The sequence below is a fragment of the Acartia tonsa genome, chromosome 13 (assembly GCF_053477335.1).
Source record: "Acartia tonsa isolate MP-2025a chromosome 13, ASM5347733v1, whole genome shotgun sequence".
NCBI lineage: Eukaryota > Metazoa > Arthropoda > Copepoda > Calanoida > Acartiidae > Acartia > Acartia tonsa.
Window position 1 is genome coordinate 23,749,582 of NC_137272.1, and position 19,898 is coordinate 23,769,479.

Consider the following 19,898-nt stretch of genomic DNA (forward strand, 5'->3'; position numbering starts at 1 on the left):
AGGAAGCTTTGTGTTTATCAAGTTCGAAATTAATTCCTTATCATTATCCTAAAACTAAGCGCAAATGTCGTCTTTTTTGACTTTCCTTTCATAATGTGACGCGGCATGGATTGTTTATATATTTTGATGCGCACGTTCGTTACTTTTGAATGAGATATGAGTGTGTGAAGATTTCGGAGAACAAAATTGGGCCTATCATTGGTCTCATAGTGTGTGAACGACCCTAGTATACCAGGGATTTGAAACCATAAGAACTTCAGGTAGAATTTGTTAATTTTATTAAGAAGAATGGTGTATAGGACGATTATATGTAGTTTTAAAAAGGCTTTAGCCAGCTAAGCATGAAACTTAATTATGATTAATATATGTTTTAGTAATTTTTTATGTGCCTTTATTTTTGCATTTAACAATGATTTATTAAACCAAATAATTTTCCTTTAAAGCCAAAGTTTCCAAAGATTCTTAACCGTAGAGAAAAATGATTTTTAAAAAGCAATTAAGATTACGTGGTTATAAATAACTGGAATTATGAACTAATTGATTTTGTAATTTCAGGACTTTGAAATAATTTCATCAATAAATCTATATTCAAACCTGCTGTTGAAACTTGATGGTTCCTGGTATTGGGGGTTTGTATGTTCGCCAACAGATCTCGAGAACTTCCCGCTAATTCGGAAGTCATACTCAACCAAAGTGTCATGGTTGAGACACTAACTTATGGTGTTTTTTAAACCTATTTTTGATTCTCCTATACTGAATAATTTAAAAATTTACAATAAGTTTTTTTATTTCTTTTTTGTTTTACTGCCAGTCAGGTTAGGTTAAAATGGGTACTGCATAGCCCAGCAAAAGTTAAGTATAGGAAAGAAAACTACTCTCTCAAAACCTATAACTTTTCATTACTCGTTAGGCACTTTATGGGAAAGCACTATGAACCTTTTTATAGAGTAGATGCGCTACTACTAATCAATATGTTACCTATCTTGTTAGGCATGCCAGAGACAACCATGAACTCATCAGCCATGGTGTGCACGTTGTACACCTTGAACTTGCTAATGCGAGTGTCCAGGGTCGCATAGAACAGGTTCATGAACTCTATCAACTGAAACATCAAATTATTGAATTGAAACTAATTTCTACTATTTCCTTTGTCCAAGTTTGTTGTTAATTCTATATTATTCTATCCTCGATTATTTTATTCCTATGTGCTTTAACTCAAAGAGATATTGGTTAATAAGCTGTTTATACACTAGTACCCAAAGTTTTATAATAATGTTTTCTTATTCGTAGCCTTAACAACTTTGGGGTTTTTAGTGAATTTTTATTGGTTGATTCATTAATTCAACCACTAATTTTAATCTACAGAAGGGGTAATTTTGTGTATCATCATTTGGGATGTAATCAATTTATCGGCCATTGACTGTCCATTATATCCTTGGCCTTAACTTACTACGGGTGTGCAGGAATGGCTGTAAATCCCTGTGCACGCGCCTGTCTGAAACCTACCTCATTAGCAGAGCAATCCGAGGTGAGCTCGTTGAACCCAATGATGTCTCCGAAGAAAATAGTGACACAGGAAAAGTTCTCCGCGAGAATCTTTTTCTTCTTCAAATCTCTGACAACGGTCGTTGGCAGAAAATCATGGAAAGCCTGGTTTTGCATGAATTTAAGCATATTTGGTAGACAAAATATTAGAGTAAATCAATAGAAGGGAAATAGGTTAAATAACTGTATGTCCCAATCCCAAGGACCTTGTGCCGACTCTCAATTGGGTCTTTGAAAACAATCAACCAATAGTGTCGGGAAAGTTAACACAGCAAAGCAACATAAAACAATTTGCTAGCAGACTAAAAAGTCCTTGTATACACATCAATACTATATATCTGTTGATAAAACTAACGACTGTAAGAAGCTAAATAACGACAAAATAAACTTTTATCTACAAAATAAGGCTACTAAGACCCAAGTATGTTAGTGTCAAAAAATTGTAATGTTAACTTTTTATATTAATTATATAATGAAATTACTGGGCCGGGATAGAAAAGCGGAACAAAATGATTATGTTTTTCACAAAATTTGAATAAATAGATGTGGACGGACAGGCATAATTTCAATTTTTAAGTACAATATGCTTAGATGGCTATTCCTTTTCTGTTTTCATTTTCTCTGCATCTAATTCTCGAACTTTTTCCATCACTTCTTTTGCAAATACCTAAATGAAATTATATTTTTCATACGCGTTGAGTACGGTTTAGAACAGTAAAAAATGTAATAAGTTCCCGCAGGGATGGAAACAACATTTTTAAGATTTACATTTAAATACATATTAATAATGTTTATTTTTAGACGAATTAGGTTAAGGTTAGGGGTATCCCCGCTGGTATAGCATACGCTGGCAAAAAGAACGCAAAAAGGGTTGATCTTCTATCAGAAATTAATTCAAATTAAATTTAAATTAACAATGAAGATTATGAAACTATGAGACATATGTAAAAAAAAAAGCATTCATAAAAATGTCTAAAATAAGAATATTTTGGATTCAAGTTGTTAATGATAAAAGTAAAAACTTGATTTAATATTCTGATTCGTAGAGTAGCGGCAAAAATAATGCCATTAACGTAAATCTTACCCTTATAACAGACAAGGCATTCTTGACAAAGAAGTAGAATACCAAAGTAACCAAGCTGATGAATGAGAGTATGGCTATACCAATCATTTTCTCTTGGTCAGCAGCATTCAATTCATCCTGCGCTACGCTCCTAATAATAACAAGAGATCATTTATCATTAGCATCACAAATAGTTTTTAATAAATACTGTAGGAGGACAGTCAGTTTGTACGTCACAGTCACGCGACATACTAAAGAAGCGTTACTTTCAGTGTGTTTAAAAAAATTTAGGCTGGTAAAAGTCCCTCGTAAAATAGGGGGAATATTAAAAAATGTTTTTCCGAAGTATCCCGATTGACGTCATGTGTTCTTATCATCAATATTCCCTACTTGTATGACGTTATTTGGAATAATTCGGCCTAATTTTGTAACATTTGTCCACTTTTTACAATTCATAAACGTCCAAGGGCCGGGGCAAAGGGATGTTTATTGTTTACCTCCCTCAACCTTTTAAACCCCTCATTTTATTTCCTCAAAAATTGTATATATAAATACATAGGATTACTCCCTCAAACATCTGAAATCTCTCAAATAAAAGATTGGACGACCATGGTTTTTTATCATATTATAATTTGAGGTATGTGTGAGTCATTTTAAAATATGGATTAGCTTCAACATTTGAAGGTGTGCTTTCCCTGGGTGCCCTAACCCTGCTGGGCTACCCAGTTCCAAATTTAATCTAGCCTTACCTAAAGTAGTAAACATCAAACAAAAAACTACCCTCTCCCTTATTTATATTTTTAAGATAAAGGGGATGGGGTTTATTACTCGACTAGGCACTTTCAAGAAACCGAAGAAAACCCATAGAAAAAATTAGCCTTGGGAACAAAAAAAATGAGAAATTATTGAAACAAAAAACGCACTTTTGAAATTATTACTTTGTTTTCATACTTTACTTACAAATCCTTTGCAGTATATATAGAGTCATTTAAGATAGGTAAAATCCGTTGATATAAAATTTATATGAAAAGAGACGAAAGAAACTTAAAAATATTACATGATTATTTGACACCTAAAACGTGTTTTGACTTAAAATAAAAGTTTTACTTTGATAATTTTCATACTTTACATACAAACCCTTTGCAGCACATATATAGAGTCATTTAAAGATAGGGATGAAAAATTACAATGCTTGTTTGAACACAATGACCCATTATAGAACATATTCTAGCCCTATGAATCATCAGCAAATATTACCAAGTCAACACAGGAATAAGGTATAACCTACAAGTGAAATAAATCTAAAATAATATTTGGGGGGCAAGTGGAGAGGTCGTCAATTTTACGATGTGTTGCCCCCCAACGACAGCTGAAAAACACGTATAGGTTTTGTGATTTTTTTCCGAATTAATTTCGTTATTGGCAGGGGCTGAAGTCAACAGGTAGACAAGAGATATATCAATGGAAGAAAACAAAAAAATTATGTACGAATATACTATAATAATAGAGCTGCTGTGCTACCATACCAATGATTTTATTCTTTTACTTTGAGATAAAGATTCTGTAAAGATTAGCTTTTACAATAACATGCTGTGTTATTGTTATCAATTAAAAATTTCATGGAATAATCTAAAGATATTGTCTTGTTGAGTTGACTTTCATTTAAAAATTTAAGTGTCCTTTTTTATCCCTGTAGAAAAGGAGATAACATGGATAAAATAATATGCTTTAACAAAAATTTAATTTACATATATACACCAATGTAAAATAATTTGAAATATAAAAATTTTCTTTTTTTCTTTGTAAGATAAATTTGTTAAGGCTTAGATAGATTAATTTAACTCTCATTGACATTTCCCTCTGCCCCGTTATATTTAGATGTGAGTTATGGAAGACAATTGAGCTGTAATGGGTAAAGTATGGATGGATAGATAGGGTGGATGGATAAATACATAGATGGATAGATAGATGGTAGACAGATATAAGTGTAGATAGATAGATAGATGGATAGATAGATGGATAGTTATATAGATAAATAAATGGAAAAATATATTGATGAATAGATAGATAGTTAGATGGATAGATAGATGGGTAGATAGATAAGTGGATAGATAGATAGATGGATAGATAGTTAGATGGATAGATGGTTAGATCGATGGATAGAGAGATGGATAAATAGATGGTTAGATAGATGGATAGATAGATTGGATAGATAGATGGATAGATAAATGGATAGATAGATGGATAGATAAATTGGATAGATAGATGGATAGATAAATGGATAGATAGATGGATAGATAGATTGGATAGATAGATGGATAGATAAATGGATAGATAGATGGATAGATAGATTGGATAGATAGATGGATAGATAAATGGATAGATAGATGGAGATATAGATGGATAGAAGGATGGATAAATAGATGGATATTAATAATTAGATGGAAATATAGATACATAGATGGATATTGTGATAGATGAAAAGATAGATGGATGGATAGATGGATGGATAGATGGATTGAGAGATAGAGAGATAATTGGATATGCAGATGGATAGATAGATAGATGAACACATAAATAAATGTAGTTAGATATAGATAGATATATAAATCGGGGGAGGTGGTGGTTATAATTTATCGTCCATTGCAGTATCCATGAAATTGGTAAAAGTGTAAATATTAATGACTTGCTTGTCTTTATAAACTGTCTGCTTTTTCTACTCATGTGATGTATAGGCATTAGAATTAATTTAGAGCCATTTTTAGACTTTTTCTCAACATTTTCTCAATTCAGCTTGGCATAATAGACAGACGGAAGGCCAAAACATAGAATAAATGCTCGTTGGTCAAGTAAATATTTATGACGTCTATATTTAATATCACCTAAGAAAATTATGCCTTCCAATACGACGAATGGACATTTTGATATTTAGAGTAACTCCGCTACTGAAGAAAAAGAAAGAAAGTCAAAACTAATTTGTCTTATTGATTGATGAGTTAATTTATATGAAGGTGTTTTCTCTACGCTTTTTAACCTAATCATTATTTGTCTCTTTATAATACTAATACTGGCTTCGCTCATAGCGTCCATGAAACTCAATAAAACAAAATTTTAAATAAATTAATATTAAAACTTGTTTTTTGTTTTTGTTTTTTATTCTCTTAATTTTTGTTAGGTGAATGTAACCCCCGCCGCCCCCCCCCGCCGCCCCCCCACCCCCCAACACGTATCTCTCTACCCTGTAAAATAGCTTAAAACCACCGTAGGTCCAGTAGGTACTTTACCTTGTATGCACAATCTAATCGGTTTAGCACGGCGGTTATCTATATCTTAATTTACACACAAACAGACGGACGGACGGAATTCAGCTTTCTTTTGTGTATGTAATATAGAGTAGCTTTGCTTCTCCCAAATTCTTAATTAACGGATAGGCGTGTTAGAACTTAAATTGAGTAATTTAACTAGAGGCAGGGAAAGTGTACCTCAAGTAAAAAATCACATTAAAATTTTCCTTTTCAATAATGTTAAAAGCAATTAATTTATTATATCTGAGGGTAAAAATATCGATGATTATAAATCTACAACCCGTTTTTCTTCCCCTAATTTACCGGCTACTAAAGCTAAAATTATAATTATACCCTATTTATTTTGTATGATTTTATTTATATGGACTATCGGCATATAAATTAAAGTAGCCTTTTCTGGCTTATGGTTTTAAAATTTGCAATAAAAAAGGAAGATTTATTTATTTTGAGGATAAAATTATGCTAAACTAGTTTTTTTTTCATATTTCCTATCTCTGTCTCCAAATTCAGGCATTCATAACTCAAAGTTAAAAAAATTTGTAATTAGGATGAAAAGCTAATATTTGATTTGTTTTGTCTATATATACTGTATATACTAAGATGTATGTTTTTAGGCTATTGATTGGTGGTTGCGTCATAAATTAGACATTAGAAGACCGCAACAATTTAATGTCATGCATTAAAGACTACCCTGACAAAAGCAACCGAAAGTTATATCCTTATATAAAAGTAACAGGATCTGTGTATGTGTAAATTATATTTAAGGGGGGTACCTTCACCCTCTAAAAAAAGGTCCACCTCCACCAACACAAGTACCCCTAGAGGTCTAATAATGTAATGTAGTATTGTGTTTTTTTTGTCTGAAGATAAGGATCTCAGACAATGCTAGTCAAAATTAGTTGTACTCTTGAAAGAATGTATGAATGTATTAGGCTGCTTTAAGGTTATTTTCTTTACCTCAAACTTTTTTCTCTTAAGGAAAACTTAATAATACACTTATTTTTGTATGTATATACCTATTATTTATCCAGTGCCTTCCAAAAAAGTGCTCATAAGCACTATTAACCCCCTATTATTTCAAAGTTATTTCAACAATAAAGGGGGGGAGGCAATTCAGTGCTCGATTTTATGAGAAATTGCCAAATCCGTCAATCTATCTATCTGTATTCAAGTAGTGCAGTATCTAAATGTCTATTTAATTGTGTTGCCTCGTCCAAGTGTAAGTTTAAGATCATCTAAAAGTAAAGTTTATGTATCTTGTTCCTTCTTTTTACTTACGGTGTGCATATATTGTCACAAAAAATTAAATTTGTAGCTTATGGCAATATGATTTTGTAAATTCTTTTATGCTTATAAAATTTGGATCATGGAAAGAAAACGAAGTAGCTGATTTCTTCGTACTTTCACAGTAGCTTTTGAGAGTTTTTTTTATGTTAGTTTAGGTAAGGTAAATGTTAATGATTGTCCCACAGAGTTAGGAAGTTGGCCCCGCACGGTTAGAACCCCTCACAGTGTCTAGAAATAGGAGAAAAGCAAAGAAACACACTACTTGGTTTTCTTAAAATGATCCTAAAATTTCCACTAGCAAGATCAAAATCATTTTACAGTGAAATAATCTTCATTATATCAAAAGAATTTTAAGCTGTATTAATGTTCATTTTTTGTGAACATTATACGAACTCAACTCCAAAAAAATTCAATCGCCATAGTTGAATCCAGTGACGTGCATGGCTTTTCTCCAGGGGGTGTGGAACCATTAGGGGATGAAAAAGGGACAGGCAGGCCATTCAAATTTAAATTCTAAGTTGGATGTTGACATACCTCTATCTGGTTCAATCCTTTTATTCAAGATTTTTCGCATTTTAGCGTGAATCCTCAATGTGCCTTTTGAATTCAGAACCCCCCCTCCCCCCTACCCGATTAGAAATAAACTGAAAATTAGGGGAGTGGGGGGTTAATTTTTTTTTAGTTATTTATTACTTCAGGACAGGTTAGGTCAGATTTTAAGGGTTTTCAGTGCTCAACTGGATCTTTGAGGGATAGTTCCAAAATGTACTTACTCAATATCATCTCTAAGCTCCTCCAGAGCCTGACGTAGCTGCATCATGTAGTCGGTGATGGAGTTGAAGTACTTGAGAGCGGAGCTGATGTCACTGCTGCCCTTGTCAAGGTCCAGAGCGTTGTTCAAGATCACCTTGTCGCTAAATTATTGATTATTGTAGTGCAACTGCTCTTCAACTAGTGGGTGCACGTGGTTTTGGGTTGGGGAATTTGAAAGGTTAAAATCAATCTAGATTTTATTACTTAGCCCTTCCACTCCGAAAACTGATCCCATCTAAACGATTTTAAAGGAGCGTTGGTTAAAATGTTTATCGTCCACTTACAAAAATGATATGTAGTAGTGAGTAGAAGAAACAAAAAACACACATACTTCAAAGTAGCCTAAAACCATCCTATGTGTTAGATCGGTTAAGTGATCAGCAAGACATAACGGACAAACATCATTTACTAAGTATATTTGCGATAACTTTTATTTAATGAAATCTTCCAATTTTTAACATGTACAAAACGGCCTGCTTAATTGCTTCAAGATCCATGTCAGATCTATATAGGAAATAAATGTCTATAAACGAGCTCAAGTTTTCCAAGGAATATTTGTTTAAAACTCATAGTGCTCCAATAATCCATAATAAACTCTCATTGCCCAGAACGATAAGACCCATTATTTTACTTTATTAAAAATAAATTCCTTTTTTTTAATTTCATGTTGCTATTTACCTTATATCAATGTACTTAATTTCTAATCATAAAAAAGAAAATTTAAATTTATAAAATAATAAATGTAAGAAAACTCTGTTTTAAAAGAATTCGATTGTGGCGACACTTTGTGTGTTCAAATATTAAACTAAAATTGTAATCATCATCATTAACCCTTTGGTGATGGTAATGTAAAGAAAAAATATAATTTAAAAAATCTTTTTAAAATCATTTAGATTATTAAATATTTACTTTCTTTTAGATAGTAATGCCGGGTGAGGAAAATAGATTGATTGAGAAATAGATATGCATATAGAAAACTAGCCAATAGGGAGATAATTATATCGAGCCAACTCTAGTAAATGATAGGATAGATACCTCTTTCTGTAGAATCTATAAGCCTCTCCCTCGTAGATTTTTCGGAATTTCTTTTCCAAATACGGAGCTAAAATTATGAAATCAATAATTATCTTAAAAGTAAAAATATTTACTTTCAGCGAAGCTTTTGCTTAGGGTTGGTCCGTCCGCCTGACTATCTAATTGTTGAGCTTCGCTTTCTGGATATTGTAATTTCTTTCATTCCATGGAAATGTAACATTCTGAGAGGTTTAGTGATTAAAAGAAAATATTCTTGGCAAGGTTTAGTGAGTTTTATAGAATACTAAAAGACAGCATCCTTTAAATTAAAGCTGATGAATGACAAACCAAACATTGATTGTTCACTTTAGATCAAGGACATCCAAGTTTTTTTTTAGTTTTTTTTTGGGGGGGGGGTTAATCTTTATATCAGAAAGGCGAGGACGTCCAAGATTATTTTTAATGGGGGGGGGGGGGGGGGTAATCACTTCTTTAACCCCCACCCACCCCCTGAAATATTAATTATAGATAAGTTTGTTAAAATGCAGGAAGGTTATAATGGACGTATTATCCTTATGCCTATTTGCCCTAGGAATGCTATGAAATACTAGAGTTACCTAAATGAATGGAAGAGTTGAGATATTCCCAGATGAGAGTATCGTGCTCCACGTACTTGATGAAATTCTGCTGGGTCACGTTACCTACACAAAATATCAACATTTAACTTTTTTGACACGCAAAATGTTCTTCCTTCATTCGCCTGTCTTTCTGATTTTCATTTTTATGGCTTTGTATATTTTGAACATCTTGAATTCAGCTACAATTTTTCTATTAAAAGTTTCTAATATCATTAACGTTAAAGAGCCAAACCTTATGAAATCCAATTACTGCTGTGAATGACTGAATAAGCGATACTCAATAACTTCTGTCCGTCCGTACCTCGTGGTATTCTGACAGACTCATCCTAATACTTTGACAGATTTTGGAAGGTAAAAACAAAACATTCGACAAATTATGCGGATAGAAATTTCTAAAGGTGGAATATATATAGAGACAAAATATTTGAAGAATAATGTAGGTCCTTGTTTGAAATGCAAATGACAACGAAAAGGCATTAAAAAATTAATTTTTGGAAAAGCTAAAAACTATATGCCTTATTTCAAAAGGCATAAAAAAAATTAAAAACTTACCAGTGGTGAGATATCTGATACCATATACAGACACAATACCAATATTCTCAATAGCACGCAACAGATTCTAAAAGCAGAATAAATATAAATTTATTTGTCATCATGGAGGTTGGGGACATTGGACTGGACATGTTACTCATCTTCAAAGATTATAAGACGCATTCTGTTAACATTGACAAAACATAAATGTCCAAACTTTTCCAATAATTTATTTATTTTACATAAACTTCAAATCAGTAGCAAAGTGTTCAATGGAATTCATTTTCATTATGGATGAAAGGCATCGTACTATAGACAGCTTTCCGAGATAGTAAAGTAAAAAAGATTATTGAAAAATGATTATTGTCAGTGTTGCTGACCCAGGTAGTGAGAATACGTGAGCCAACAATACAGGGATTCATTTTATATTTTATATTTAATTTTTGTGGAAAATTGTTGGATTGGTAGGTATACAGGAAAAATATCAAATTTCTACCTTGAAAGAGATAAGATATCTCCAGACGCCAGACTTGTTGGTCGACTTGATCTCATCGTCGAGATGGTCCAGGATGACGTCGTTGATGTACTCGTACCAGGCCAGAATCTCAGTAATCTCACCGAATCTGCCCTCACGTACCTTCACCCTAAAACAACAAAAAAGGTATGCCCTAACGTCCGCAAATTTATCTCTAAACAAAATATAACACCATGGAGGAAGGGGTCAATGGTATTTAAAATTTTATATAAATAAGAGATCTCTTATTCCATGACGTAAACAAATTTGGGGTTATTCATCAATTTATCACCTATTGCCTTATCCCTCAAGTTCCCTGCATCCTAACTTCATTTAATTTGGTTGTTTTTGTCTCTAACATAATGTAATGTTTTGTTTAAAGAAATTTAGTTTTCTTCGGGTAAACCTAGGTTAGGTGTAGATTAATTTTACTGCCATTGTCCTCTCTACCCCCTTGTCTTTTATGTCACAACAAAATCACCTAACCAATATGCTTACTTGAAGAACAACTCTACTGCTATAAAAACTAATCCCATCGCATTATTACCTGAAAACCTCGTGCTGAATCTGGAACTTGAGCTTCGACTTGAAGGCCTCCGCCCCGTCGGCGCCGCCCACTCCGATGGGGATCACCTTGGTGTTGGTCAGGGACTTGTCAATCTGAATGTCAATCTTGAAAGATATATTAAAATTTGTCTAGGGCTAAAAAAAGTGAAAGCTAAGAAAAGCAGGGGCGGGGATAGGGCACCTCAACAAAACAATTACTATGTCCGAAAATTATTCAGCATGCTGTAATAGTCATCAAAAATTCATTCAAGTATACAATTAGTTTTTCTTCAGGTGCCCTACCACTGCGCTTGTAAATATAGGGAAAAATTGTATATATTAAAGCCCTATTTTTTTTCATTTTATTTTGCTATAAGATTTTTACACTAAGAATTTTTTTATATTTAAAAATTAATTTTCATAACCAATAAAAAACATTCTATATATGAAACTTTTATCGTTGTTTTAAAAGTTTATATTCGTTAACATAAACCATTAAGTTTGAAATATTAAAATATTCTAGAATGTTTGACATTTTTAAATTTAATGTTTATGTAGGGAAAAAAAGTATAAAAAATATTTCATATATAAAATATTTTTTCAAGTGTAATTTTTTATTAAAATATTTATAGAACTTACGTTAGGCCAAGTAGGGACTTCTTCTAAAGCTCGATCAGTTTGTCGAAACCTTTCTTGAATACCCATCCTACAATTTGTTAAAATCAAAATAAAACAAAATAAAAAAATTGTATAAAAGTAACAAGATGTCTATTTGTTTGTCTCTCTCTTTTTGGTCCCGGGAAGACTTTCAGCTTTTTTTGTGGGGGGGGGGGGGCTCGCATCCACTCTCCCAAGCGTAATGTCTATTCACTTCTACTCCCCTTAGTACTTTAGTTTAGTTGCATTACTTTCGTAAATAATCTTTCTTATGTAGCTGGTCGAAATGTCTCAAAAATCAGCCATGCGACGTCATAAAAATGAGTGAGATGAGAGGAGAAGTGGGAAAGAAAGCCCCTAAAAAATCCCTCAGCTACTTTCCCTATTTTAGTTTTATGGTGTGTTTTAAGAAAAATCAGAAGAAAGATTAGGATTTTAAGATTTAAATGTATAAACAGAATTAGATATAAAAAAAGCTTTTTTACAATTTACCTATTATTATTGTTACCAATAATACTAGAATTTATGACAGCGTTTGTTTGATTTGTGAAGATATACAGCGCAACCTAAAATAACATGTCGTTCAAATAAGGACAGAAAAATGTTAATTAAATGAAAAAACGAGACTCTATGTTTCAACCAATGACAACATCATAAACTAGCATTTCAAACTTAAGGTACATAAAACATATTATAGTAGTTAATCATTTTTATTGAAGTTTGTTTATGTCTATTATTCTTATAAATCTATGATAAAATGCCTCTACAGTATTTATTTTAAACCCTTAGAAGTCACCAAACCTTAAACTTTAAAAAGTTTACCTCAGCCCTCTCTTCTTGAATGTTTTGGATAAATACAGCAATCTCCATAGCGCCACGAACCTGTAATTAAATACAGATTTAACAAGGTAGCCTTTACAATTTTGTCATTGTGCTTAATCGTCCTAGTAATATACATATTAAAACTAATCCATTCAAGATTAATTCATAATGTTACAGGAATGTACATGCAAGCTTTGAAATTAATATGATAATTCTATTTCTAGTAAACTTAATTTTTTAGTCAGATTTTATATAACTATCTGGCCGTACTTAGATACAAAGATACTTTTTATTGATAAGTTTTGTTTCTAAATATCTTAAAAAGAAATATAAAAAATTATAAGAGTAAGTTGGCTATCAAACACTTTGTTAAATTCAAAAGATCAAAAATGCAACTAACCTGTCTCCTAATGGTGGATACTCTAGACTGATATCCAAGCAAAGTGTTCATAGTAACACTGTTCTGGATAACTATTTACAGACAGATAATTAGATAGATAATAGCATCATTAGAGTGATAGATAGAAATTAAGTTTTATGTAAAGTATTCATGCAATAAAATTCTAGATATCTGGATAAAATTAGATTTTCTTTATATCTTATCATAAATGGTTTGTTAGATAGATATTGGAAACTGTTCTTTTTGCTATAGAAACCTCATTTAAAATTTTAAAATGGTAGGACGATTATAACATATGCTTAGGTTTTTCATAAAAGCTCTCTGTGTAAGTTAAATAAAATTAATTTATAGTACAGTTGCGACACGACCTATAATTTGGAGGCAGTGGCGTGCAAGGGGGGTGACTTGATTAAAGAATATGTTACAATGTCACTTTCTAAATTGTACCTAATTTTAAATAAGCTGTTTAAAATCAAATAGACAATTGTAACATGCCTGAATCAACGATCGATCTATCCATTACAGATAGACGTTAGGTAAAGAAAGAAAAAAGAAAAGGTTTAAAGCTAAATACCTAGAGCAGTAATAGGGATGAGTGGTAGAACCAACATATGAAGGATGAAAAATTTTTGACCACTTGGAGTTGAGGGATTTATCTTGTAACACCCAACCTTCCACACTGTGTCAGATACTCCCTGGGTTTAAAAAAGATATTTACTTTTTTTTTAACTTTCAGCCCTTTCGAACTGAGTAAAAACCTTTTTGTTCTCAAACAAGTTTACATGTCTGTGTGTGTTTGTCAGACTTAATGAAAAATAACTGTCATGTCGGTTTTTCATTATTTTTGTATATTTTTTTGGTAACCTTTATAAATTGCAATAACATGGTTTTTCTTAAATATTAAATACTTATTACTCATTTGCCAAAAATTTTGAAAATCTAACATGTCTTGGTTCGAGTAAGGACCACACCGCGTCATGAACCTTTAGTTTTTCATCAAGTGTAAGAGTAGCGCGAATGCCTTGTCCCATAAACAGGCGCAAATTATAAACATGCATTGGTAGTACTTCCAGACAAAGGTAATGTAATCAAAGGGTTTTATTATCTTTTCAAGTGTTATCTGAAACGATTTACATTGCAATCCTAAGATTCAGATTTAGATTAAATGAGAATGGACAGGACTATAATCTAATCGACTCCATTCCCTCAAGAAGTAATGATAGTAAGTACAATACCTGCATATGGGGTGCTGGCATATCCGCATTCCCATCATCCGTCTCTTCATCAATAGCAGCAGCTGCTACAGCATTGTTGCCCCTGGAAAAGTTAGTCCCCGTACCCCCCGTGCCCCCGCCGCCTGCTGCTGCTCCCGCTCCAGCCCCAACCTTATAAGCTGGCTTCATCTAAAAAGTTCGGAATTAGGCTTTTTTCTCTCTAAATTACCATTTTGTGGATTTTATTTACATCTTAATTACAAGAAGTCAAAAAAAGATCAAAAATTAAAACTTATTTTATCAATTAAAGATATGTCAAAAAAATATTTATTGAAAATCTCATTGTCATTCAAAACGAGTAGAAAAATCCAGATTTAGCCGTAACTTATAACAAAAAATTTGGTTTTCTTTGATTTCCGAATTGCCTTCAGTTTTTAGAATGTGGGCACAGTTATGGAATCTCGTCGACAAAGATTTTTTTATCCAATCTTGACAAGTGAGGTATTTTTGGAAAGAGGAATTTATATAGAAAACGCCTATGAAAATTAGAAAATCCGCAGAAATCATATTTGCAAGTTATTTGCAAAAATCTGCAATGTTAATTTGCAAAATTAATTTCATGCCTTAAATGACTTATTTAAAAAGAAATCTTTTTCTGAAATGTGTTCATCTATAAGTTTAGAACATAATTAAGGCAAAAAAATTTCTTTAGTGTTACTTTTTTCACCTTATATATGAAAAAAGCAGTTTCTCACATTTTATGATAAAAAAAGGTATAGGAACAAAAAATATGTTTTTTCTTGATGTAAACACAATAATTGGCATAAAATCTATCATCCTAAATGTAAAAATCAGATATAGAATCCTTTTTAGAGCAAAAATAGTGCAAAAAGTAACCAAGACATTTTTGCAAAGTATGAAAATCTGAAGAAAATAGTTCTTTTTGATTTTGATATACATATCAGATAAATGTATATAAAATTAGTGATCAAAAACTATAAAACAAGTTATAACTTTTTCAATCCTATCATTGATTAAAATGCACTTTTAGGTTTACTTATTACCAAAGTAGCACATAAAAACTCTTTTTATTAAGTTATTAAACAAAATAAATTCAAATCAACAATTAGGCGTTTTTTATAATGCAGTAGACCATTTTGTAGTTGGTTTTTTGGCATTTATTTTGTTTAATTACATCATACAAAGAGTTTTTATGCACTACTTCGGTAATTCTTAAACCTAAAAGTGCAATTTAATCAATGACAGTGTTGAAAAAACTTATAACATGTTTTATAGTTTTTAATCACTAATTTTATATACATTTATCTGATATGTATATCAAAAGCAAAATGAACTATTTTCTTCAGATTTTCATACTTTGCAAAAATGTCTTGGTTACTTTTTGCACTATATTAGCTCTAAAAAGGATTCTATATCTGATTTTTACATTTAGGATGATAGATTTTATGCCAATTATTGTGTTTACATCAAGAAAAATCATATTTTTTGTTCCTATACCTTTTTTTTATCATAAAATGTGAGAAACTGCTTTTTTCATATATAAGGTGAAAAAAGTAACACTAAAGAAATTTTTTTTGCCCTAAGTATGTTCTAAACTTATAAATAAACACATTAAATAAAAAGATTTTTTCTAAATAAGTCATTTAAGGCATGAAATTAATTTTGCAAATTAGCATTGCAGATTTTTGCAAATAACTTGCAAATATGATTTCTGCGGATTTTCTAATTTTCATAGGCGTTTTCTATATATATTCCTCTTTCCAAAAATACCTCACTTGTCAAGATTGGATAAAAAAATCTTTGTCGTTGAGATTCCATAACTGTGTGGGCTTATTCAATAGTTAGCTGGTTATCTACCCTAAAATTCATAATATATACCTTTCTGTTAGTTCAACCTTTTAAAAACACGCCTACTTTTCAGGGAGGAAGGGTACATTGTAATGTAAATATTACTTGTACCCTTAGTTTTATAAAAGAAAATTAATACATTTATCAGTTGGTTCAAATTATCAGTGAATAAACTTTTCAATCAATAGAATTAATCCAAAGAAGATTTGTGATTTTGATAATCATTGTTGTATAAGTAAATCAATTTATTGTTCATTGTATTATCGCTTATGATCCTTGGGCTTGCCTTATTACTTTCCTAGGCTCAAGGCCAGGTGTTGCACCACCTGCTGATTCTGGGGGGATCCTGTCACACTTACCTTATTACTCTCCTTAGCTCAAGGTGTTGCACCACCTGCTGATTCTGGGATGATCCTGTCACACTTACCTTATTACTCTCCTTAGCTCAAGGTGTTGCACCACCTGCTGATTCTGGGGGGATCCTGTCACACTTACCTTATTACTCTCCTTGGCTCAAGGTGTTGCACCACCTGCTGATTCTGGGGGGATCCTGTCACACTTACCTTATTACTCTCCTTAGCTCAAGGAGTTGCAACACCTGCTGATTCTGGGGGGATCTTGTCACACTTACCTTATTACTCTCCTTAGCTTAAGGTGTTGCACCACCTGCTGATTCTGGGGGGATCCTGTCACACTTACCTTATTACTCTCCTTAGCTCAAGGTGTTGCACCACCTGCTGATTCTGGGGGGATCTTGTCACACTTACCTTAATACTCTCCTTAGCTCAAGGTGTTGCACCACCTTCTGATTCTGGGGGGATCTTGTCACACTTACCAACTCCAATTACTAGAGTTGGGCTGATTCTAAATATTAAATTTTTTAAGTAATTGACCGATTGATTGATTGTTTGGAGGTTCCATAAAAAGAAAGATTGATTTATATACATTGATAGATAAATAGATAAATACACAGATAGTTAGTTTGATATATAGATCATTAGATAGATTAATAGAGTATTAATAAATTAACCAATTCATAAATTGATTTTATAAACTTGTAGATCAAAAAATTAAAGACACTTTGAACTGTATTTTTGTATACTTTTCTATATTGCTACATTATTAGAAGAGGGGGCAATAAAATAGCCAAAAACCATGCCAAGACTTAAATAAAACAGTAAAATAGCCTTAAACCATTATGAAACCAATGCAAACTTCCATTTAATCCAGTAGTTAGTAATTCAATGGTTAGTGACATCTTAACAGACAAACAAATAAATCTTTCTACTTTATAAATTGTATATTTACTACTAGCGGCTGGGGATTCTAGCATTCAGGGGCTCTATTAGAAAGAGCAGAGCAAATAATAGCCTAAAACCTAACCAAGATATAAATGTGAAAATAAAATAGTCTTAAACCATCCACAAGAAAATAAATAAATCTTACTACTTTATATACTAGGACTAGGATACTTGTGTTACCTTCATTCCTATCCCACAACTCAGAAGATTAATAAACATGAACCAACCTTTATATACCAGATTAATTATCAATACAGAGATATTATTAGAGAACAATTACAATAATTTAACCAATTAGAACATCAACATTACTATAGAATTTTGTGGCAGTATCCATAAAATGAATTGTCCTAGCATTTTCAAGCCTTGCAAGAGGATCACGAAAGCTTGTTGATTTTACTACTTTGACAAAAAGTTTTTTCATGGTAGACCTGTTCCATTAACCTTATTTTTTGTATGGAGATTCATAATACGATTTGGCACAATACCATACGCATAGTATCTCTATTGATAAACCTTGAAATGTTCTTTTATCCCTTTGTCTTATTAGATGATCTTTAAGATCTTCTATTAAAATATTTCTATTATTGGAATACTCAGCTTTCATTTACTTCATGATAATTAAAAGCGAAGCTTTTCTATAATTAGGGTCGGTCCGTCCGTCCGTACGTCCGTAACGGATAGCTTTTTTCGTTAATTTAGGCATGTTAGAATTGTCCTATCGATTTTAAATTTTGCATGGTGATTCCTGTAGTAGTTAAGTACGATTTAGAAAGCGTAGTAACTCTATAATCATTACCAAAATGTCCGTACGTCCATTTTAAACATGTTGATTTTTTTACTTTTTTAACAACAAATTTTTATGTGATCTTTATCCGATTGATCTGATTTTTGGTATATTGATTCCTGGGACAACAAAGTATAATGTTGTAAGCGAAGCAACTCTATAATCAAGTCCTAAATATGTAAGTATGTCCATGAACATTATCCTGTATAAAGCAGTTTTCAACAAATTTACTTACAGTTTGACTCTTATACATTTATATTTTGATTATTCAGTTTTGACACTATATAAGTATTCATGTCCGTTTGTTCTACCGTTTCAGTGCTTCGCTTTTATGGATGTTGTCATCCTTGTTAAATTATTATTACCACAGAAATATAAACAAGCACGTAAATATTTAGAATAGAATACCAAACAAAATTTTTAGAAAATCCGATGCTTTCTTTCAAAGTGCCTTCATTTCCCATCTTTTATTTTCATTTTATTACAAAATAAGTTGGGAGGATTTTTATGCTTACATAGCTTTTTAAGGGAAACCGTCGAAAACGATTTAAGATAAACTGTTATTATTCTTTTAATTAATAAAAATATTGCAGAAATGTTTTTTTTTATTGATATAGAGAAAAAAGCTTCTTTGATGCATTAAGCGTAAAAGGCAGGTTAAGTTAATAATAGTATTAAAAGATCAAGTTAAGAAAAGTATGCTAAAATTTCGTCAAGATAAGATAAGTGGCATTTCAAATTTCCAGTTTATTCCTGTAAAGTAAAGAAATATTTTTTAAAGCGAAGCTACTCTATAACTGAAATTTTCTTCTGTTTGTCTGTCTGCCAGGTACGTTTTGGGGTTAACGTGCTTTTCAAGAGACCTTTTTTTAGATAGATGTGTGAAATTTTTTTGAAGATTCTCTATATCAATAAGCATCCAGTATGTAAGGGATATTTGTTCAAATTTGTGTAAATTCGACAGAAATTTGCTGAATTTTGAAATAATTAACTTGATCCATCAGTCTTTCGGTAATGCTATGATTTTTTTGTGGAAGTTATCCTTAACATTGCGTATCTACTCTATTACTGACTTGTTTTGTCGGTTTGTCTGTAATGCTTTAAAGTTTTGTAGGAGAAATGTGGTTTTATCCTCTCCTATCCAAGTATATACATAAAATAGTAAGATTTTTTTGTCTGTAGCGAAGAATCTTGCTAACAGATATCCTTTACAGTAAAGTTACTAGGAAAAAAATGCCCCCCACCCCCCTTTTTGTCCTTTCCCTTTTAAAATTGAAAAGGGTTGGTTAAGCCCCCCCCCCCCTCCATTTGAATGCACCTAGTTTAAGATATATTTTTTGTAAATATTCTCGTGACCCTATAACTGTCTTTTTGGCGACGATCGTTTGAAAACTTCAAATTAATCTCAAATACTTACGGATAAAGTTAATTTACAAGTAGGTAAGATTCACTCGAAATAGAGAGAGGGAAAAGAGAAAGAGAGAGAGAAAGAAAAAAAGTGAGATAACTAGAGGTAGGGGAAAGATAACCGGATTATTATTGTGGATTATTGTCCACTAATAACCTGGAATTTCAAGACAGGCAATGTAAGG

At 31.9% G+C, this 19,898-nt stretch overlaps 1 protein-coding gene across 7 annotated transcripts in view; it reads right to left on the reverse strand.

Annotated features, from left to right (window-relative positions):
• The window catches only part of LOC145304375 (uncharacterized), a 31,275-nt gene extending 13,558 nt beyond the window's left edge, over positions 1 to 17,717 (reverse strand). Inside the window, exons 1-18 of one of the 7 annotated variants that reach the window (XM_080146250.1) lie at positions 17,700 to 17,717; positions 16,986 to 17,082; positions 14,371 to 14,538; positions 13,710 to 13,830; positions 13,136 to 13,206; positions 12,736 to 12,795; positions 12,406 to 12,479; positions 11,896 to 11,962; positions 11,258 to 11,370; positions 10,693 to 10,840; positions 10,218 to 10,284; positions 9,645 to 9,728; positions 9,049 to 9,115; positions 7,974 to 8,114; positions 2,630 to 2,759; positions 2,146 to 2,212; positions 1,507 to 1,649; positions 979 to 1,102 (exon numbers count right to left, since the gene is read on the reverse strand). In XM_080146250.1, coding sequence (XP_080002376.1) covers positions 979 to 1,102; positions 1,507 to 1,649; positions 2,146 to 2,212; positions 2,630 to 2,759; positions 7,974 to 8,114; positions 9,049 to 9,115; positions 9,645 to 9,728; positions 10,218 to 10,284; positions 10,693 to 10,840; positions 11,258 to 11,370; positions 11,896 to 11,962; positions 12,406 to 12,479; positions 12,736 to 12,795; positions 13,136 to 13,206; positions 13,710 to 13,830; positions 14,371 to 14,538 — 1,645 coding nt within the window. In that variant the 5' untranslated portion in view covers positions 16,986 to 17,082; positions 17,700 to 17,717. Of the gene's footprint in view, positions 1 to 978; positions 1,103 to 1,506; positions 1,650 to 2,145; positions 2,213 to 2,629; positions 2,760 to 7,973; positions 8,115 to 9,048; positions 9,116 to 9,644; positions 9,729 to 10,217; positions 10,285 to 10,692; positions 10,841 to 11,257; positions 11,383 to 11,895; positions 11,963 to 12,405; positions 12,480 to 12,735; positions 12,796 to 13,135; positions 13,207 to 13,709; positions 13,831 to 14,370; positions 14,539 to 16,577; positions 16,796 to 16,917; positions 17,083 to 17,699 lie in introns of those variants that run through there. The other 6 variants (XM_080146245.1, XM_080146249.1, XM_080146244.1 and 3 more) reach the window with 6 other exon arrangements.
• Between the last annotated feature and the right edge of the window lie 2,181 nt (positions 17,718 to 19,898).